Raw genomic sequence first — 23,387 nt, forward strand, 5'->3', positions numbered from 1 at the left:
GATTTCGGCAGGTGTAAATCCTTTGTCGTTGTAAACAACTTCGGGCCACAACTTCTTCCAGCTGGCGTTAATGGTGGCAGGCTTCATTTCTTCCAATGCCTTGTGGATATTTTGGAGGCAGCGTAGCAATTGTGTACTGCCGCCAGTATGCCTTCAAGTTGAAACCGTCGTCTTCTTGGGCGGCATCCACGGAAGCAACCAGGTTCGCCAGGGCATTCCTCGTGTATAGGGCCTTGAACGCCCTAATAACTCCCTGGTCCATTGGCTGAATAAGTGATGTTGTGCTGGGCGGTAGGAACTCAACCTGAACCCCCGAATACGACAGATCAGTAGCATAGCCACCAGCATTATCCATAATGAGAAGGACTTTGAATGGCATGCCCTTTTCTGCTAGATACACCTTCACTTGTGGGATAAAACACTGGTGGAACCAGTCGGAGGTCAGCATCTTCGTTATCCAGGCCTTTGGATTGTGCATCCAATGTATGGGCAGCAGATTCTTGTTTTTGTTTTTTAAAGCCCTTGGGTTTTTAGACTTGCAAATAAGTCCTGGCTTTAATAAAAATCCCGCAGCATTGCCACACATCACGAGGGTCACACGATCCTTGTATGCTTTAAAGCCAGAGGCTTTTGCTTCCTCTTTGAACAGGAAAGTTCACGAGGGCATTCTTTTCCAAAACAAGCCTGTCTCGTCCATATTAAAAACTTGTTTGGGCTGATATTCACCTTCAGAGGTAATCTTCTTGAAGATTTCATTGACATATGTTTCAGCAGCGACCGTGTCAGCTGAAGCAGCCTCGCCATGCAAGGAAGCGCTTTATAGGCCGTAGCATTTCTGAAACTTTGCAAACCACCCTTTGCTAGCAGAAAATTGCAGTTTCTTATGTGGTGAATGACTGGACGTCTCTGGTTGCAGATCATCTACGTCTTCGTCATCTTCTTCTGCTTCTTTACGCTTGCCACTGTCGTCCTCTGGTTCCTTAGCAGCGAAGGTCTCGTACAGGCTCCTAGCCTTTGTTTGGATAATGTTCGTATCCAAATCTATGTTCTTCTTTCGGCAGTCGGCTATCCACGTGGCCAAAGTAGCTTCCATACGGACGATAGTTTTATTACGAGCCGTAACCACTCTCTTTGCCGACTTGTTAAAGGTGATGGCAGCTGTCTTCCTAATCTTCACCTCGTCCTTGTAGATGTAGCGAATGGTGGATTCGTTCACGCCAAAATGGCGGGCTACAGACACGAACTTTCTCCCTTCCTTCAACATATCGAGAAGTTTCACCTTTTCAGTGATCGTCATCATTCTTCGATGGCGTTTGGGCTCAGTGCCAGCCTTGGAAGAAGCAGCACGCTTGGGAGCCATTGCAGGGATGAAAATTGGAGCAAAGTTCAACAAAACCCACAAAAAAAATCACACAGCACAGCGTAAAGAAAACCGTTCGGCGAGAAAGCTTGAAGCGAAGTGGCCGCGAGAGAGAGACAAGGGGAGATGCTGCAGGTTCTGAGCATCAGTCTAAGCACCAATCACAGGCCCGATTAGAAATTGGGAAGCTGTGATTTGTCGTCTCCCTCCCATGCACCAATCACAGCCCGTGTTACAACGCACTTAGTCACTGAGATGGTACGCTTTGTGTTTTCCCAACAATGGAACACGCGGTACTGTACTGTATAGGCATCACTTTCCAGATGGTTTTTTTTTTTTTGTCATAGGAGTTACAAGTGCAAATATCTGTTTGTTTGCTATTTTACGCTTGTTTTGTTGTTCTTAGACTAGGAAATACTGTTTATTATTAATATTTTAATGGATTTAATGAGAAATTGTAGGTGTTCATATATCGCGATTTTTCTCCAGAAAATCCGTGCTATATTTTCCATTAATATATATTAAAAACTCCGCGAAGTCGTGAATTCGCGATAATCGAATCGCGAAGTAGCGAGGGGTCACTGTATATTCCACAGAAAAATCTGTGACTACTGAACTGTGAATAGGTGAGGTTCAACTGTATATATACAGGCAGTCCCTGACTTACGTTGGAACACAGAATTAAAAATTTTATAAAAATAAAAAAAAGTGATGGACAAGTAAACACACAAGTAAGTCCTTTGTTTGTTATTGCTACACTGCATGAGCAACCCAGAGTAGGTCATTGTCTAGTCAACTACACGCTCAGAAACTAGTTCCAGTCTTTCGTCGCTGACGGTGCTGTAAGACTGAAATGACGTAACTTTGGAACATCCGCCTTAACCCAGAGCGGATTTTTTTATGAATATATTTGAAAATCACTGTAAGATCGGAAGGATATAAGTTGAGTCTGACATAACGTGGGGACTGCCTGTACACATAAATTTATATTTCATATATGCAGTTGGTTGAGTATTTGCAGATTTTCTGTAGAACGTATTTCCAAATATATCGTGGAAAATTCACTAATTCGCAAATTTTTTCATAGAGCAGTATTCATTGATTACTGTATTTTCATGTTATTTTCGTGACTAAATACATATTTTTTGATAGCGTAGTCACTTCTTTCATCCTCAGGGAGTTACCTTCCATGGTCTACTAGAGCTCCATGGTGACCAAACTAATATGAAAGAATTCTGTTCTAGTTGGTCTTTTTGGCCAGGTATTGTGTCTTAATGATTAACATTATAACACGTGATGGAGTTTATAATGGACTCAAAGATAAGAGGACACTTTCCCTTATCTTCAGTGAAGCTGAACCCAATTTTTCCAATGTCAAAAGGACCTGCAAGAAAGACAAGTGACTATTGCGCATGTGCGTCCGCCCTATTGTTTACAACCGGGCCGTTAAAGACCAAGGAGTCATAACTCTCTTTTGATCTATAGAGAACAGTTCACGTCATTACCAGTGCTCCGAAAAAGTTTGACTTTTTCTCCGATTTCATTACTGAGGATCATGGAAACATCAAAAATAGCAAGATAAGGGCTTAATATTAAGTTCCAGTTAAAAGTTTTAGTTTTAAACTTTTGGAATTGATAATTTGTTCATAAAAGTTGGAACCTGGCTCATTGATTGCTACCTAGTTTCGTAAAGCGAAAATTGTTTTAAATTGTAACTAAATGTTTTAACTAAAAGAAATGCCCCACAATTTATCAGTAATATAGAAAATCCTTTCAGATTATAAAATGTCTACAATAATCTAGGCAGTAAGTGAGAATAATTTAGACTAGATTAATAGTGGATGTTGTCTGTAGCCTATGTCCTAGGATTACATATCTTTAAGTGGCCTAACTTAGAACGGGGACCCCAGGATCAGATAATAAAAATATCTGGGCAAAATAAATCAATACCCTAACAATAAGGCTACATATTGGTATAATTTTTTCCTTTTATATAAGCCTGTGCACTTGAGCATGAGCTAAATAATCCAGGACTAGCCTAGGCATTACCTTACATCAAGTTAGGTGATAACTTTTTACGAAGCTTCCCATTTTTGGACTAAATCGTTAGCCTAGACCATGTAACCTAGGACTAGATGAAATAGTAATCTGTGCTGGATGAGATGGTAACCTGGCTTTAAGGCTACATACTAAGGTAATTGTGTTTTATGTAACCCATACCATTAAGTGTGAAATCAACAATTCAGATTAGGCAGTAGCCTAGATTAGAGTAAGTGATAGCCTGGCTAAGGTTACACATCATTGAGTTACTGTTTTATATAGTAGACCAAAAAGTCTGGGATTGGATATAAACAACAGCCTGGGTTAGAGAAAAAACAATAGAATAACTACAGGCAGTCCCTGGTTATTGGCGGGGGTTCTGTTCTGAGGGTGTGATGATAACTGAAAATTGGTGATTTTCGGGGCTTATTGCTCCGAAAAGCGCAGATTTTCGGTTATTGGCATCTCTGTTAGGTATATGTCGCCACCAATACCCAATTATCAGCACCGATAACCAGAAATTAACGATTTTCGGTGCCAAAAATTGACGATTTTCGTCACTAAACAACCGCCGTAAAACCGGATCGCCATTAACCGAGCCCACCATTAACCAGGGACTGCCGTATAAGGTTACATATTAGTAAGTTTCCGTTTTTATATAGCCTATACATTTAAGAGTGATCTATAATACTCTGGATTAGGCAGTACCCTATACTAGGTTAAGAAAGAACAATTAAGCCTAGGATTATATATAAACAGTATTCTAGGCTCAATAAAATAACCTAGTTTTTTATGACTTGGTAGCATATCTGTTAGGCTACGTACTAGTAGGGTCTTATGTAGCCTATATCCTTAAAGGTCATATAAACCTAGAACGGGCAGTAGTCTAACCAGATTAAATAGGAACCCCTTTTTAAGGAATATCCTACTATTAGCCTGAAACAGCGATGGCTGAACATCAGATGAAAGGGAGTCTTGGCCACATAAAACAGAAAACCAGAATATAAGAGGATTATTTTCTGTATAGTTTATATCCTTAAGTTTTAAATAAGCCTAGAATAGGCAGTGGCCTAGAATAGGTTAAGCAAGAATCTTCTAAGAAATCCTCTATTCTTAGCTTAACGTAGATTGTACTAGAAGCATTAACCTAAGCTATATAAAACAGTAGCTTGGGTTAGTTAAACAAATTAGTTCATAGCAGTCAGTCTGAATGGCATGACAATTGGAATTGAAAATTTCACTTAGCCATTGCAAAAGGACTAACATTGTGTAAGTAATACAGCCATATACAAGTATGAAAACTAACCTAAACCTTAGAGGGTTTAAGATAACATAGATATTTAATTAATTGTATTACAACTGCACACTTGTAATCAAGTTAATCTGTAATATGAAAACTATATGAGGAACTACAGAAGTGTCCCTCATTTAAAAACAATTAATAATAACTAGCTTCTAATGGCAATTTGTTTTTTATCACTACTGGGCCGCCATTAGGCAGGATCCTCAGTTCAAGTGTTCCGTAGCAAATTGCTCGTTTTACTTTTTGCCAATGGGTACGGCCCATACCACCTGCCATGAACATAGCTCTTGTAAAAAAAACAAGGAAAATTTCCTTGGTCGTCAGATGTAGGCGAGATTTGTAGTATGCTCCTGGCAGCAAGTTTTAAGGACAAAACAGCTCCTTTTAAGCTGTCTCAGTGGGTCCTAGAGTTCAGTAGGGGTGAGGAAGGGGGAGATTATATCTTTCTGGCAGAACTCCAGCAGCAAATATTTAACCCTTTCTCAGAACAGCATCAATGTTTGGGCCAAAACCCAGTAACATCAGTCCCCAGTACCTCCCATGTTAACCCAACAGAGGAAGTAGAGGAGTCTTTACATGGAGTTGACACTCTTACTAAAGAATATGAAGTGGACATTGCCATTTAAATGGCCCTGCTGAACCCAGAAGGCTCAGAGACAAATTTTAGCTAGCCGTGGGAGAAACCTTCCAGAAGGAATTCTATTCCCCATGCAGCTATCGTTGCTGAATAGGATCTTTCCCCCAAAAGGGATACTAGGATCCACGAAACTCCGTCTGAAATGACTACATTTTTGTAGGGGTATAGTAACTTACCGATGACTGCTCCTTGATTATAACAGGCAGTTACACTTCAATTGCTGAAGTTCAGTTAGATTGCCCAAGCTCCCCCAAAAGGGCCACACAGTTTGTGGCATTAGATCAGTTCCGTAAGGAAAGTGAGTACCATCAAAGATGCCCTTGCCACAAAACAGCAATATATAAGGGACATGAAGCATGATTCCAAAAACCGTCAGCTGATGGCTGTCTTTTTGGCTCAAAAAACTCAAACCTCCAGAAGAGAGCGACAACATAACTACAGTATCCTACATCAAGAGGTCAGGATCTTGTTCACCTCCTCTCAGTATGATAATGCTAGCCATCATTCGGATGGCGCAAGCAGGGAAGTGGCATATTTCTGCAATTCACCTCACAGGGGGGTCTCATTGTAATAGCAGACTCTATCAAAGCGACAGCCTCAACAGGGTGGATGTTGGACAACCACTCTTTTCAAACAATAGCCAACATCCTTCCACAACCGGAAGTGGACCTGTCCGCCAAATACGAGAATCAGGAACTCCTAATATATATGTCTCCAAACCTGGACAGTCAGGCAACAGCAAGAAATGCGTTCCTAAAGACTGGAACAAGGGGAGGACAATATCTTTTTCCTCCATTGTCCCAGATTTCGAAGGTTTTGAGCAAACTTCTAACCTTCAAAGGAACAGCTTGCTTATCAGCCCCAAATTGGCCAAACAGGCATTGATTCCTATTACTTCAACTACGGACGAAAAGATCAATTCCACTATCGTCTGCTGTTCTATCCCTGACAGTAGGAAGGAAAGTTGTTTATGCATCCTCTTTTCTGAGCCGAGACCTTCACATGGATTTTTAAAAATATCTATCGTGAAAATTACTCACCCAACATTGCTAGGTACCTAGTGCAAAAATTACTGACATCATCTATCCAACAATACCAATCTGATTATATATATATATATATATATATATATATATATATATATATATATATATATATATATATATATATATATATATATATATATATATATATATATATATATATATATATAATATATATATATATATGTATATATGTATATATATATATATATATATATATATATATATATATATATATATATATATATATATATATATATATATATATGTATATATGTATATGTATATATGTATATGTATATATATATATATATATATATATATATATATATATATATATATATATATATATATATATATATATATATATATATATATATATATATATATATATATATAATCAGATTGGTATATATGTATATATATATATATATATATATATATATATATATATATATATATATATATTTGGTATATATGTATATATATATATATATATATATATATATATATATATATATATATATATATATATATATATATATGTATGTATGTATGTATGTATGTATGTATATATTGTCACAAAGTGATCAAGCACCTGGTTATTACACAAATAACAATACCATAAAGTTACCTCACTTTGACCAGATACTTGAAACCTCATAACAAAAATATTATGACTGAATACTCTAAAGGTAGAGTGAACCCATAAAATTTGCTTTTCACTTGAGACAATCAATGTATTTCTATCAAATTATGGGTGAGGTAACAACTAACAAGCTATAAACAGACTGGTGGAAAATGCGCATCACTTCAACAAACACTATAACTGTTTCCCTGGTTCTATTTCACCTAGATAAGTCTCAGGTGAACAAACAGATATATCACTTACCTTGTACACTTTCATTAATTTCTCTAATTACCGGTGGTCAAAATGAAACCTTGTGCTTTTAAAACTTAACAGACAAATTTATTTCTAAGTTCAAAAGTTATATGCAGAGTTCACAATCTCAAAAAGATTTACTGTTATCTGACAACAGTGTAAGATTTAAGTATTTCTTAATCAAGTTTAATTCACAAAACTTTAATTTATTAAGAAAGGTATTTGGTTAAGTAAGATTCGAACCATTAACTATCACTCAAGTTTTAAACATATACCTGATTAACTAAACTCAACACAAGTGTTCACCAAAATGTTACTGACTGGAATCCTCAATAATAAGTATGCACTAACAAAATGCTAAGTAATCACCAGCACAAAAGTTTGTAAAACACTAATTATAAAATTAGAGTAATATGATGACACAGACATATAAGAACGAAATATGCAAAAATGGAAATATACCAACAGCAATTTCACTAAGACAACAATATGTGTAGAGATTATATCAGTCTTTCAAAAGATTACCTTTACTTTTAAAAAAAAGGTTAAACTCATGTCTTCCTAAGACTCTCTCAAAGACAACACTGCCAAGTCACAGTGACATACACAATGATATATAATTAGCAGCAGGACACATTAGAACTCACTATAAGAGATATTATCCACCTCTTATCAAAATAATAATTCTCTTTTACCTAGAACATCACTTTAACTCTTAACATAATAAAAACCAGTAAACATCACTTTACCTTTGTAACTGGTACACCATTACAGTATATATATATTTATATATATAATGTTAAGATGAAAGCACAGGCATTAAGAATACAAATGTATGAAAATGTATGTTTTCATGTGTAAGGAGATAGAGTTTTGTTTGACAAAGAGGGAATGCTGTTCATAAATCTTGTTTTTGTTGTACACTTGATTGGGTTTGTTTCTCTATCAAAATGAACAAGAACTGCAGTGCTATCTGTGCACATCTTAGACATTTTTATGCTTTTTAATTCTCTTCTCTGTGATTTACCAGTTCAGCCCGCATAGAATTGGTTAAATGAATTCCATGGGAATATAGATTAACTGGATTAGCAATCTGTCTCTGTAGTCAGGTACAATTGGTGTCAGAGTGACATAACTAATGTGAATGAGGATGATGAATAATTTCTGGTTGTGGACCATACTGAAGATAAATATTTTAATCATACAAAACTGTGGATGATCTTTATTTAAAACGTAATAGATTTCCACAGTGCCGGTTATTGATACTATGGACAGTATGGCCTAAGATTTGAGGTACTGCTTCATGACTGTTGAAGAGATATAGTATTATTAGTACCCCCATGTAAAATATTGCAGGATGCATGACAAAAGTCTGCTAAGATTTGTGTGCATGAGTTTTTTTTTTTTTTTTTTTTGAGACTTGTCTGAATAGGACATTATAATCACAAATCATAGAGGTCCATAGGATATTAATAAAATGTGACTGTAATTTTATATAATTTGTATGTAGGTGTTTATATTTTCATGTTAATGAATTGTGATGAGTGACCAGCTGTAATACTGAATTGCTCTTTTTGTTGACAGAATCTTTCTCTTGGAGACTATGATTTGTACGGTTAGCAAAGGTATCAGTTCTTTTCACTATATAAGTAGCTGATAATGAATATTTTTTATATTTCAGAAAAATGTTCAGAAAGAACTAGAAGAAAGACGTGTGCTTATCAGGGAAAGGAAAAGTAAGAAAAACATGCAGAAGATGAAAAGGGTTACAGAGAAGAGAGGTCGTCAAGCTGGAATTCCTAATCCTCAATATAAACCAGTGCAAGATATTTTCTTGACAGAATTTTTCATCCCTTTCAGGCACAGTTCTGTTTTCCCAAACTTGTCTTGTAAGTGAGATACTTGTTTTTTTTATATAAATTCAAGTGCATACATAGCATTTATCAAAGCATCCACCTCCATGTAGTGCCACCATTAGATATTTTCTCCCCAAAATTATTTTTGTTACATTGTACTAGTGTAAACTTAAGAAGTAAGGGAAGTGCATTCATAATGAGGAGACTTACTTTAGTAACTGAAAGTATGTACAATTTGGATACAAAATATTGCATCAATTCCCTTAATCTTTCAGACGAAAGCCAAATGGCAGTATTTAGCAGGCGGTGTCTGGAAATAATTGGCCAGGTGGCGCAGATGCATGATGTGCCATGATGACTGACAGTCTCTCAGTCACTTGGTTATAGGTTGGACCTAGAGCAAGAGCCTGTGCCTGCACGAGGCTGGGTTTTGGTAGTGGGTTAATGTGGCTTTTCTTAGCAGCATTCGCTTCAGGGTGTGACGTCCCTGCCTACATGAGTTAGGGTAGAAGAGACTTTTTTAGCCTTGGTAGACTAACTCTTTTAGGAGAAGGTTACTCTGAATTCAAACCTTGTTCTCCAACCTTCGGCTGTGCCATAGCCATTGTACCGTGGCCTTTCATGTTCTTGGGTTTGAGCTCCCTTGCCTGAGGGTCCAATCAGACATTTATCCTCTTTTTCATTCACTTTCCTGTTTTTTTTTTTTTTTTTAAGTGTGTAGGACAGGCTGGTGAGAAAGCAAAAGTTTCTTGGTGGATTATCAGGAAAGTGCTTTCATCTCTACCTGATCTATTCCTACTAAGCATTTTATTTCTAAATCCATCCTAATGGTCCTCCAACAGTTATGGCAAACCTGGCCGATTTCATTTGCCTTGCAAGGTGTGCGGGCCCCACCTATTTTCAATGACATGTGGACACGTTTATTTATACTTTCCATAGAATTTTTGTAAATATTGTAAATACTGTTGTTGTTGATGGCATTGTTATTTATTGTTTTGTTGATTTTTACAATGTTACTGTTGTTATGAGAGTTAGTTTTAATTTTAATTCTTTCGGGAGACATTGAGTCGAACCATGCACCTGTTACTCATTACAGTAAGAAAGATTGCAGGAGTATTTTACCCAAATATTCAGGGCTTAAGGTCAAATTTTCTTGATCTCCAGAGTTGTGCCTGTAACTACGATTTGATGATTTTATCTGAGTCTCTTGTAAGTAGTAACACGTCAAAGGTTGTGTTTTTAATCCTGGGGTTTGATAGCCCTGACTTTATTGATCATCCGAACATCCTACATGTGCAAGGTATGGCTGTATACACTAAGTCTGGATGACCTATTTATAATCAGAAAAATTTGGAGTGTAGTTACCATGAAGTTCTTTGTTTTAAAATTTTCAGTAAGTTCTATAGTGTACAGTTGACCCCTGCTGTACCTTAGTTCAGCATTTGTGTCTTCAGTTAATTGCACCTTTTTCGGTGGAGTGTAACTCCAAATATATCACGCAAAATTCACTAATTCGTGGATTTTTTTATAGAAAAGTATTCACTAATTACTGTATTTTCATTTTTATTTTTGTGACTAAATATACATTTTTATGATAAAAAATTATTTACAGTACAGTATTCACTAATTGCTGTATTTTCATTGTATTTTTGTGACTAAGTATACATTTTTTGTGATAAAAAAATTATTTACAGCAGTAATTTTCAAATATAAATATTAAGATTACGTAAATCATTGAGGTACTCACCAGTGATGAGTTTTGATTGAAGATGATGATGATGAATTAGCTGTGTAGTTCGATGAATGACGATGAAGACATGACTGCACAGCAAAGCAGAGGAGTTACATCTCCTCTCGGGGTGCCTCTTCCCAAAATGTATACTTAGTCACAAAAATACAATGAAAATACAGCAATTAGTGAATACTGTAAATAATTTTTTATCATAAAAATGTATATTTAGTCACAAAAATAAAAATGAAAATACAGTAATTAGTGAATACTGTTCTAAAAAAAATCCACAAATTAGTGAATTTTGCGTGATATATTTGGAGATACGCTCCACAGAAAAATGTGCAATTAACTGAAGACACAAATGCTGAACTAAGGTACAGCAGGGGTCGACTGTACACTGTAGAACTTACTGAAAATTTTAAAACAAAGAACTTCATGGCAACTACACTCCAGATTTTTCTGATTATAAATAGGTCATCCAGACTTAGTGTATACAGCCATACCTTGCACATGTAGGATGTTCTGACGATCAATAAAGTCAGGGCTATCAAACCCCAGGATTAAAAACACAACCTTTGATGTGTTACTACTTACAAGACTCAGATAAAAGCATCAAATCGTAGTTACAGGCACAACTCTGGAGATCAAGAAAATTTGACCTTAAGCCCTGAATATGTGGGTAAAATACTCTGCAATCTTTCTTACAGTAATGAGTAACAGGTGCATGGTTCGGCTCAATGTCTCCCGAAAGAATTAAAATTAAAACTAAAACTAATACTCATAACAACAGTAACATTGTAAAAATCAACAAAACAATAAATATCAATACCATCAACAACAACAGTATTTACAATTACAAAAATTCTATAAGATAGTGACAGGTAACTTATTATTTTTTTAGTATATGAAGACTAGTACATAATGTATAATTTGTTTCCCATAGAGATCCACCTCTAGTGGTAATATATAACATAACATTCATTGCTAATGACATGTAAATTAAAGAATATTGAAGATTAAATATTTCACAGATCTGAGATTGGTTATTCATTTTATTTCTTAAAGGAAAAATTAGTGTAGGGTTCAAGGCTTTTGGTAAAAATTGGCTCTTATTGCATAGTATTGTTAGTTACCACAAAAAGTATTTTAAGTACGGATGAGTTCCTTATGACTTTGGATTTTATTAAAAAATTTATATGTACATGTAGAAAGGTGTATGTAAAATGAACCTTTTATTAATCTCCTGATTCATTTTCTTGTTTTGTAGTTGAAAATGTGCAGAAAAGTTTGATTGCAATCAGCACAGCTCTTCAACTTAAGATTATAAGGCAGGTAAACAATGAAGACATTGTTTTGGGCCTGTTGAAGCCGGTAGATAAAATGGTGCTTAAGAAGTTGACAAAATCCCATGTGCTTGCAGGAGATACAGGTTGTGGTAAGTTTTTATTAGTTCATGTAATTACTGAAAATATAAATATCCAGTTACTAATTAATTTATGGTAATGTGTAAAAGCATTCTCTCTCTCTCTCTCTCTCTCTCTCTCTCTCTCTCTCTCTCTCTCTCTCTCTCTCTCTCTCTCTCTCTCTCTCTCTCTCTCTCTCTCTGCTCAGCTAGTTCATTGTTATTTATTTTCTGGTTGTAAGGCAATAGTTTGCAAAGCATTTGTAGACCTCAAAACTGTATAATTTATTAATAATCTCATTCTGCTGGAGTGTTAGTCTTCACAGGATTAAAATGGTTATTAATAAATATAAAGGCATGACAGTTGCATCATCAAAGTTTATTGTCATTCTGACTTACCTTTGTAATGGCTAACCTCAGTTTGCCTTCTCCCCCAAACTTTTTCCTCTTAGGCTGTTTAAATTTTATTTATTTTATATGTATCCTTGCATGTCTCAAATCCACTTAAGTGGAGACTTCCTTATGTTGAGGAGTTGATTATAATGTATATTAGTTTGTCATAGGTAGCAATATCACAGGTTAGCCTGAGATCTGTTTCACTAGCTGAAAAATGAAAGGTCTTTCAAAGATTTGACTGTGTTTATCTGTTTTAATGTTAATGAACCATAATGAGAATCTAATTATGTAGGGAATATTCAAATTAACTTAAAGGCAAGGTGTAGAGGAACTAATGTGTGGTCGGAGTTTTTCTTAATTTTCTATTTCCATTTGATAATAGCTGTTATTGTGGAACGCTAGATATTCCAGTATAAAAACCTTATCATTTTTGCACAGAAGAATTTGTTAGCAATACATATACAAGTGATTTACACAGTGAAGTGCAGATCTTTAAATTAATATCTTTTATACTGATTTGTGATGACATTATATTAGTGTCATGGTTACAGGGAATATAATCTTTCCTGGTTACATAATATTTGTGTCATAAGTATAGAGATTAAAATCTTTTCTCTTTCTAATTTATGAACATTCTTTTATTGTATACCTTAAATGGTATAAAACTGATTTATATTTTTCAGCATTTAACTGCCCAGCTTGTCTGCCAATTCATCCTGAGAGAATTCCCTTATTACCTCCTTGTAAGACCACTATAGGTGCTTTTAAATCTCTTCTTGTACATCGCCCAAAACTAAAAGAAATGGCTTCTGGAGAATTTTTCTTGTACAAGTAAGTTGTTCATATGCGGAAGAAACCTGGGTCTTAACACAAGGATAAATTCTTCTAGCGCCAGCTGGAAACCGATAAAAAACATCTAAAAATGTAGGGCAAGGAATTGGTGGCAATGGGGTTCGGCCAATGGGATGAGAGAGGAGGCATCAGCTGACCATCTCTCACCCATGATGCCATGAAGCATCCAGTTTCTTCCTTACTGCCTTGCTGGTAGGACGTGCTGCTGCCCTTCCTACCGAAGCCAATGTTTTCCTTCTCTTTTTGCCCGTGTTTTCTTTGGTTTGATATATTGTATTGTGAAATAGTGCTGTATTGTGTGTTAATGCTTGTTTTGCTTTTGAAAATGCTAATCCAAAACTCATCTAAGCCACCCAATCCTAAGCCTTAGAGAAAATGTCCTGGGGTTGGTAACTACCCTTGCTCTTGTTTTCTTGCCTCATTTGAAACTGATTCTCATTCGACTTGCAGCAGATGCAGAGCTAATGCATTTATCATTATTAATCCTTGTGTCTGAGTATTATTTTTGGCTTCCCGAGCAGTGAAGGAGGATCTTTGCCAAGAAGAGGCAACATAGGAGGAAGTTAGAGGCTCCATCTTGGGAGAATCTTGGGAGGGGTTTTCTCCTCCTTCAGTGGCGGCTTCTCAGGCTCCTTGTTCTGCCTCTTTGTTGTCCAAACTTCCTCCAGTTGCTTTATCTTCCATGGAAGATTTTACCCCTTCCCATTTCTCCATGGCGTCACCCTTGGAAGTTTTAGGAGAGGGATCGGGAGATATCTCTTTTGCTGCCCCCATTCTCTAGGGGGGGGGCTCCCCCAGGAGGGAGGAGGCAGCACCATCTTTTTCTACTGCTTCAGGAGCTGATGCACAGAAGATGTTGGACATTTGGGTGTTGTTAGGCCTACCAGGATTACCAGCCTTGGATGGCCTGTTGTCCGACTTCTTGTCTTCTCACGTTCCTGTGTCGGTCACTATGACAATTTCCAGACCTTCTGCTCTACCCGATTCTTTGCCTAGAGCTTCAGTTCCTGTGACACCTCAGCTGTCAGCAATTTACTCCGCTCAACATTTTGGGTTTACATCTGCAGTGGCGACGTCTTCTCACATTTTCGGCTGCCATGACAGTTTCTAGATCTGTGGCTCTCCTGTCATCTTTGCCTAGAGCTGTGGTTCCTGTGTCGTCTCATCTGTCAATGGTGTGCTCCATTCAGTGATTTGGGTCGACTCCCATAGTGGCGACTTCTGCCCCCGCTCCATCTTCAGACTCTTGTTCAAGCAGTTATAGACAGAGTTGACATTGTTTTCTGAGAGAGGTATGGTGTGTTGTGAAGAGGAAATGTTGCAGGCCTTTACCTCTGTCTTTGTCTTCATTTTCATCTGTGTCTTCATCTTCGACTTCTTTGTCTGTCATCTTCATCTGCCTGGTCTTCTCCTGTCAGATGTTGGAGGATTATGGACTTTGTCGCTGCTCCTCGCAAGAGAAGTTGTAGAACCATCTCAGAATCTTCCTCTCCATCATCTTCTGACCACATACATGTTCTCCTACCCATGCATATGGCCATGTTTCTGATGTTGAAGTATCACATCCAATCGTCTCTCGGCCTTTGGTAGGCCTGTCCAGATAGGTTTCCTCCAAGAAAAGTACTTCAGTGGTTTCTTCTTCCCCCAAGCGTCCTGTTCAGGTTCGTAGGAAAGATGATAAGGCTCCTGTCAAGAAGGTGTGTGTGGAGAAGTCTGCTAAAGATCAGCACCTACCCTGTCCAGCAGCCATCCCTTACATGTGGAAAGTTTCACATGTACAGTCACGTTCAAAACTTACGATACTCTCAATCTAGATTTTCGGACAAATTGTCAACATAGAAAGCAACATCTGGCAACTACGGCATGGGGAGGGTGCAGAGGCAGCATAGTTGCTGAGGAGTCACTGATTTAAAGGGACACGTTATCTTTCTAATTATCGTAGTGGCTTACTTGTGATTTCGGGCTCTATGTTTTTACTTGAGAAAAAGTTAAAAGTAAAAGCAAAATAACAAAAGCAAAGCTTTTGCGTTTATTAATTATGTATAGTTTCACTATTCAAGCTCTCATTTTGAATTAAATCACATTACTAGGCCTATTGGTCCTTGACATTTGTTTGTATTAAGTTGTTCATTGTAGGCTTAATGCCTACTTACCTTGCATATAATAAGTATTGATGCAAGTCTATTGTTATTTAACTGAATCATAAAGGATAAAAGGAATAGAAACAATAATTCACATAAAGATTTTAATGAATTATGAAACGTGAAATGCCCTAAGAAACTAAATATTAATTATATTTCATGCAATCACGCAAAGAACACAACGGAAATATGAAGCATAAAAATAGTCTCTCTTTCTCACAGTTAACAACAGTTCGTCAAATAATTTAATTTTCCTACTGTGTCTTACACATTATGATAGTGAATAAAAAGTAATAGTAAATTTATATTCCTTTGGTATAATATGAATTAATATTCCTTTGGTATAAAAGTAAATAAATTTCCCTTTTTATAAAGATGAAATAATACATTATTAACCTATGACATAAATATGAATAACAAAAAATTAGTCTAATATTTAGTATGACCTCCATCATTGTCAATCACAGCTCTTAGTCTATTTGGCATTGAATCTACTAACCTTTGACAATAATTATTCATCCCTCTTTTCGGTCTTAATGACTCCCACACAGATAGGCAGTGTTTGATCAGTGCAGGTTTGGTTTTTATTGTCCCAGTATCCCATTCCCTTACCATTTGTCCCCAAAGATTTTCTATCGGATTGAGGTCAGGAGATTTAGCTGGCCAGTCTATACGTATAACATTGTTCTGTTCAGCAAACCATTCGCTGACCACTTTCGAGTTATGAACAGAAGAGTTGTCCATTACAAGATAGACTGGCAAATGACCCGGTAGTAGAAGTTTCTCACTGATGGGATCAGGACTTCATCCAGAATTTCTACATATTGCTGTCCGGTTAAACGCCGTCGATGGGAATCAGTTCCCTGGTCCACACGCATCCATCCATCCCCATAATCCTGCAGAAATTCTTCCACTTCGCGCGACGGTTGAATATTTTCTTTATTGAACCTAGAGATTGAGATACACAAAAAAAAATGTTATCGCAAGTAAACGAAGAAAATATCAACGCTGAATATCACCAATAGTCTATTAATAAAAATGAGCAATAAGGAATTTACATTGATATTGAGATTGTTTTCTCACTCTCGATAGGTAATTCGTTAGAATTCCAATAGGCTTGAAATGTTATCCTTGAAAGCAAAAAGAAAAGTTATATTTTAAGGAGCTTGTTGGTATTTAATCAGTGTAGTAAGGAACGTTCATGTTACACATAGGCCTAAGCCCACATGAAAACTATTGGTATTAATTACTTACCTTGCAGTTATTTAATCAATATAGTAAAAAAGTTCATGTTACACATAGGCCTAAGCCTACATGAAAACTATTGGTATTAATTACTTACCTTGTAGGTATTTAATCAGTGTAGTAAAGAAAGTTCATGATACACATAGGCCTAAGCCTACATGAAAACTATTGGTATTATTTACTTACCTTGTTTTATTAGGTCGCCAGCAGTGGAGTATACCATGATCGCCGCTAGCAAAAGTCTTCTCATCACACCATATAACGTTATCCCAGAATCCTGACTCAAACGGTAGATACTGAAGAGCCGAAAGCTACTCATTGCTCTTGGTGATTTTGAGACAAGGAGGGTTTGATTGCCGGTCTGCGGTGATGAATTCCTTGGTTGTGTAATCTCCTTCTCACCGTAACATTAGAGATTTAAAGACCTAATTCCTGATTCACTTTCGCAGCAGTTGTTATAGGCTGTGAGATAACTTTAGCAACGATCTGTTCATCCTGCTCTCTAGTAGTGCATCGGGTCGACCTTTTCTAGGCTGATCCTGGAGGTTCTCTTCTTCGTTGAACCGCTTGATCCACCTGAATACTGTTGTCCGACTGATATTTAATTTGCGGCTAATTTCTATGGGGAGGATATTATTTTTATGCAGTTCTATTATGACTCTCCGTATAGCTATTGAGGTTTCTTGTCTTTTGGCTCCAGGATTTATTTGAAGTCGCCCAAGATGCTCCATCATCACAACGTGAAGTCGGGTCAGCGAGAAGTAGGCTAAATACTGAGCAGGGAGCACCACCACTGTGTCACGTGACAAGTTGCACATTGCTTTGGCGGCTTTTCAGGCGTGCCAACCTTTCGGAGTCAGGGGTGCAAATTTTCTCGTGCTGTTATTGTTTCGGAGATTGCGTGTGGTTGCCAGCCCTGATGTTATCGTTCACATTTCAGAATGTTTCGTTTTATTTCGTATAAATATCCAGAAAGGCAAACTTTTGAGTAGTGAAGATTTTTATTTTATTTTATATTATGTATAGTATTAATATATGTACTGTGTTGCTCTCATAATTCAAAATAAGTTTATAAAAAAATCAAAATAATTCTTTTCACTTGTGAACGATAATCAAAGTACACAGTATCGTCACTAATGAACGCGACTGTACATGAATGTGCTCCCAATGTCGTCCTTTGCCGCCTCATCAAATTTCTCATTCACATTCGCCTTCGAGAGACATTGTATCCTGTTCTACCTCACATGCTCGTGCTGAAAGACTCCATTGTCCTAGAAGCCCTGTCAGTTCATGTCCACATAGACGTTTGTCTGTCCATCATTCTCACTCATGCTCTCCCAGGAGGGTCTGATTGTAGCTCCAGTTCTCGCAGCCTTGTTTTTAGACACGTCTGTGAAAAGAGGCACGTACATTCAGTTAGTCCGAATAGGTTGGGCATACACCCTCGCCCTTCGTTGTCTCATTGTCTTTCTCACTTATGATCTCCAAGGAGGGACCGTGATCACTGTTCTAGTTCATTTGGCTGCGGAAGTGACGTTAGCCCTGCACAGCTGTGTAATGATACACGTCTGTCACTAGAAATCAGAAGTCTACTTCTCGTTCTTGTGAATGGGATGATTCCCAAAGTAAGCTACCCTCGTCATCAGCGGTCATTCGAGCCTCCAAGAAGGTGTTAGGGCCTTAAAGGGCCTACGCCCCTGTTTTAAATAAGGATGTTTCGCATTCTTCTGATCCGACCGATATAGTAGAAAGAGATTCCCTTGGTCAGGAGGGAGAAGATATTGAAAACCAGGAGTTTATTACTACATAGGCAGAGGTTGTTGAGCTCATTCGTGAGTACAACAATCTTTCTAAGGAAGCTCTGGTAAATTCTTCGTATTTCCCTACAGGCATTGAAGTTTTGTTTGGACCTAAGAAGGATTCACAGACTTCTATAGAGTTGTTATGCTCGAATCATGCTGATTGTGTCCTAGGTCATGTGAATTCTCTCGTCTCTGGGCCTGATAATTCACTTCGATATAGTAGGTCATTCAAGCTTCTACCCCCACCACTTCCTTAGCATAAATGGTTTTATACAACCCCTAATGTGGCTCTACAACCTAGACAAGTGAACCCAGATCTGGTTCGATTAGGACCAAGGTTGTGTATGGATCTGGTTAGGGCAGAAGGCTCTTCCTTCACTCCTCAGGAGGCTGCTACCCTGCTGTCAACCACCTCCTCTGCTTTCCAGACTGTCTCTTGGCAGGACTTATAGTCCATAGCGGTGGCAAAAATCTCTTTCACTGCTTTGGGTGATACAGAAAGAGTGCCTCTTATATTAGACTGTTACAGTCTGAAGTTAAGGTCATTTCTTACCCGACTCATTTAAATAATAACATTTGGGTCAACTTGTTGAAAAGAAGAGACACAGCCCTCTCCAAAGTTTCTAGGTTCATCAGCACTGATTCTGTATTGGCTCTGAGGAATTGGGATATTTTGAACTCCCTGTCTCTCTTTCCTAAGGAGCAACTTGACATTGCAGACAATAACAACCAGCTCATTTATCAAGAGGTGTCAAAATCTACTGGTCCTTCTCACCGTAGCTCATCAAATCCTAGACCTCAACCTTCTCCTAAGAAGACCCCAAACAGAGCCTCTACCAACAGATCCAGTCAGCCTGCTCCGCTGTCTTCTAAGAAAGCTCCTCAGCAACAGCCCTTTCACCCCGCTCTTCTAGACCAGGGAGAGGAGCTAGAGGGAGTAGGCGATAGAGTGGGCGCCCCTCCCCAGTGGGCTACATGGCAGAGTTTCAGAGCAGAGACTTAGGTAGCAGATGTGGTGGGATATCTACTACCCTTCGATTTTACTTCCCCTCTCTCCTGTCTACTTCTCCAAAGCTCTTCAAGAGGAAGTGAAGAAAATGATGGAAAAAGGAGCAGTGGAAGTTGTCAGGCATCCATCCCCAGGATTTTACAGTCGGGTTTTTCTCGTTCCTAAGTCATCGGGCAATTGTAGGCCAGTGATAGACCTCTCAACCCTGAATCTGTTCATCAGGAAGACCTGATTCGAGATGGAGATGCCTCGTACAGTCCTGGCAGCTGTCAGGAGCCATGATTTAATGCTCATGATAGAACTGAAGGATGCTTACTTCCAAATTCCAATCCTTTGCTCTTCCTGGAAGTTTCTCCGCTTTTGTCTTGGGGAGCTGGTGCTTCAGTTCAAAGTGCTGTGCATCAGCCTTACAACAGCCCCTCAGATGTTCACAAGAGTGTTCACCCTAGTGTCATCGTGGGATCATTCTTAAGGTGTCTCGATGACTGGTTGGTCTTAGCAAGTTCTCAGGAAAAGCTAATTCAAGACAGGGATCATCTTCTCCAATTTTGTCACAGCTTAGGCATCATGATAAATTTGGAAAAGTCAAACATAGTTCCCAGTCAGAAGATTCTTTACCTGGGCATGATCCTAGGCACAGTATCGTCGAGAATATTCCATCGAACCAACGGATCGAGAAGTTCAGGAAAATAGCCCAGCCCTTCCCCTCCAAACAGAAGCAACCAGCACAGCAGTGGAAAAACTTGTTCCCCATGGCTGTCTTCAACTTTGGTCTCTCCATTGTAGATTGGAAGAGTTCTGGTCCCCATCAAGGGATTCTCCTCTTATTTCAGGTCCCCCTGTTGGCAGAAGTGAGAAGGGACCTACTGTGGTGGCTGGATGACAAACTTGACTACAGGCAGTCCCCGGTTTACAACGGGGTTCTGTTCTTTACGTCACGTCGTAAGCCAAAAATCGTCGTAAACCGAAAAATCATTGAAAATCATCAAAAATCCTAAGAAAACCTTACTTTTAATGCTCTGGGTGTATTGAAAATGATGTAAACTGCATTTTTGTCGTGTGTCTCATAAAAAAAACGCCAAATTTTGAATATTCTGCCGTTTTGGAGCCATATTTCTTCCGTTGGATCAGCATAAGATGCGTCATAACCCTGGAACATGCGTCGTAAACCGGGAAATAATTTCTGATGAATATATCTGAAAAGCGTCGTAACTGCGGAACATCGTAAGCCGGACCTGTCGTAAACTGGGGACTGTATAGGAGTGCCTCTTCATTCTCCCCCTCCAGAAATTCTCCTGTTCTCAGACGCTTTGAGGAGCACGCTTGGAGGACCTTCTGACTTCGAGAGTGTGGAATCTTCAGGACAAGCAGCAGCATCATATCAATGTTCTGGAGTTGAAAGCAGCCTTCCTGGCACTTCAGGAGTTTCGAAAAAGGGTAACAGGGCACTCCATAGTCCTAATGTCAGACAACACTACAGTGGTAGCCTTCGTAAACAAAGGGGGGGGGGCGCTAGTGTCACGCTAACCTCACTCACTGACAGTACTTTTACACCAGTGGGTGAAAGATCACTCAGTAGACCTGTCAGCCAGGTATATTCCAGGCAAGAGGAATGTAGTGGCTGACAAGCTAAGTCGCCAGGGTCAGGTTTTAGGGATGGAGTGGCCTCTACGTCTGGAGACAGCGGACAGGCTCTTCCATCTATGTGGAAGGCCAGTGATAGACCTGTTCACAACAAGGTTCAACAGAAAGCTAGATGTCTGTTGTTTGGGGGTTACAGATTCCTTCACCATGGCGGAGGATGCCCTGCAACATCCTTGGGACAATCTGGAAGTTTACGCCTTTCCCCGCTTATGCCTGATCCGTCAAGTCTTAACAGGGTAATGATTTCCAAGAATCTAAAGATGACCCTAGTAGCTCCCTTGTGGCCTCACGTGGAGTGGTTCCCCAATCTGCTAGCCCTGCTGTCAGCTATCCTGAGAGAAATTCCCACGTGGCACAACCTCTTCTGCTTACCTCACATCGAGAGATGTCACTAATCAGTAGGATCCCCATCTCTTCACGGCTGGAGACTATCCAGTATCTTCTGCAAGCAAGAGGCTTTTCTCACAGAGCAGTGGCAGAGATCTTTCTCAGCCGTGTACATGGGAAAATGGGCCGTCTACTGTGATTGGTGTCGTCGACGGGGTTTCTCTGCAGTCGGAACTTCTGCTCAGCAAGTAGCTGATTTCCTTATTTTTCTCAGTAGGAAGAAATGCCTTTCTGTGTCTACCATCAAAGGCAACAGAGCTGCTGTGGGTTTAGTCTTACATTTGAAAGATGTAAACCTATCTTCTTCATTGGAAATCTCAATGCTGCTTAAAAGTTTTGAGCAGTCTTGCTCTCCTAGAGAACTTAAACCACCTAGTTGGGACCTGACTCTGGTACTAAGCAGTCTCTCTTGTGCTCCACATGAGCCTTTATGACGATCGTTGGACAGAAACTTAACCCTCAAGATGATCATCTTACTGGCCTTGGCTTCATCAAGGGGAGTGGGCAAACTTCATGGTCTCTCCTTTGCATTAAACACACGAGGGGTTTGGGGTCCATAGCCTTTGAATTTGTCCCAGAATTCGTAGCTAAAACTCAAAATCCCTCGCCTCATGATGACAGGTTTTAGTCCTTTTCAGTCCTTTCTCTGGGAGATTTTGTTGATAACAATCCGAACAAATTGCTATTATGTCCTGTCAGAGTACTGCATAGTTACCTAAAAAGGACTCATCATCTCAGACCCGGGTGTCAAAGACTTTTTGTTAGTACAGGCCAAAACAAGAAAGAAGTGTCCAAGAATACTATCTCCTTTTGGCTCCGTGAGGTCATCAGACATGCTTAGTTTTTCTTCAGCCTCTAATGCTGATACAGTGCATGCAAAAGCACATGATGTTAGGGGTTTGTGCCCCTCAGTGGTGTTCAAAAAGAACTTGTCTGTTCATAGGATTTTGAAAGCTGATACTTGGCTTCATCAAACCACCTTCACATCCTTCTACCTTCAGGATGTTGCCCACAGGTCCTTGGACACTTTCCTTTGGTCCAGTGGTGGTTGCTCAGCAAGTTGTGTAGCTCATCCAGTGCCCCTGGTAGGGCAGATTGTGTCTTACCCAAGATGATGGTATGAAAGTGAGAATGAATGAGATGACTGGTCTTTTTCCTTTTCTCTTTCCCCTTTCTTCTCTACCAGTGGGCAGTGGGAAGATTGATCCATCATGTGCTGGAACTGGTCAGATACAAGTGAGTGAGTGGCCATTCTGTTTGAGTATGTTTTATTCATACACAAGTAGATCTCAGAAGTTAGTCCATTCTCACTCTAACAAGAGGAGAGAGGAATGATAACAAACAAAATTGGTGGCTAACGTAGGTTTGTTGTCTTAAAGAGATATAGTTCTTTAACTTCCTCTTATACAATGTCTCTTCACATTGTGTATTACCCCAGTAGCCTGACTGACAAACTATTTATCTAACAGATCAGAGGCTTATGGGTCCTTCCTTTGCCTTCTCTTTGCCAGAAAGTGAGACCAGATGGGCTGAACCTCCAGTCGGTACATGACTTTCTTTCCTCCCACCAAAAGTGTGTCTATCCTTACGTTAAGACCCAGGTTTGTTCCGCGTATGAACAAATAACAAATTTTTAATTAATTTGTATTTTTCAT

The 23,387-nt window shown here is 38.7% G+C and overlaps 1 protein-coding gene across 1 annotated transcript in view; it reads left to right on the forward strand.

Moving 5' to 3' along the window:
- The window catches only part of LOC136848546 (uncharacterized), a 401,222-nt gene that overhangs the window by 266,879 nt on the left and 110,956 nt on the right, over window positions 1–23,387 (forward strand). The window contains exons 15-17 of the mRNA XM_067120822.1: window positions 8,948–9,155; window positions 12,122–12,289; window positions 13,336–13,483. Coding sequence (XP_066976923.1) covers window positions 8,948–9,155; window positions 12,122–12,289; window positions 13,336–13,483 — 524 coding nt within the window. The remainder of the gene's footprint in view (window positions 1–8,947; window positions 9,156–12,121; window positions 12,290–13,335; window positions 13,484–23,387) is intronic.

The sequence above is a fragment of the Macrobrachium rosenbergii genome, chromosome 19 (assembly GCF_040412425.1).
Source record: "Macrobrachium rosenbergii isolate ZJJX-2024 chromosome 19, ASM4041242v1, whole genome shotgun sequence".
NCBI lineage: Eukaryota > Metazoa > Arthropoda > Malacostraca > Decapoda > Palaemonidae > Macrobrachium > Macrobrachium rosenbergii.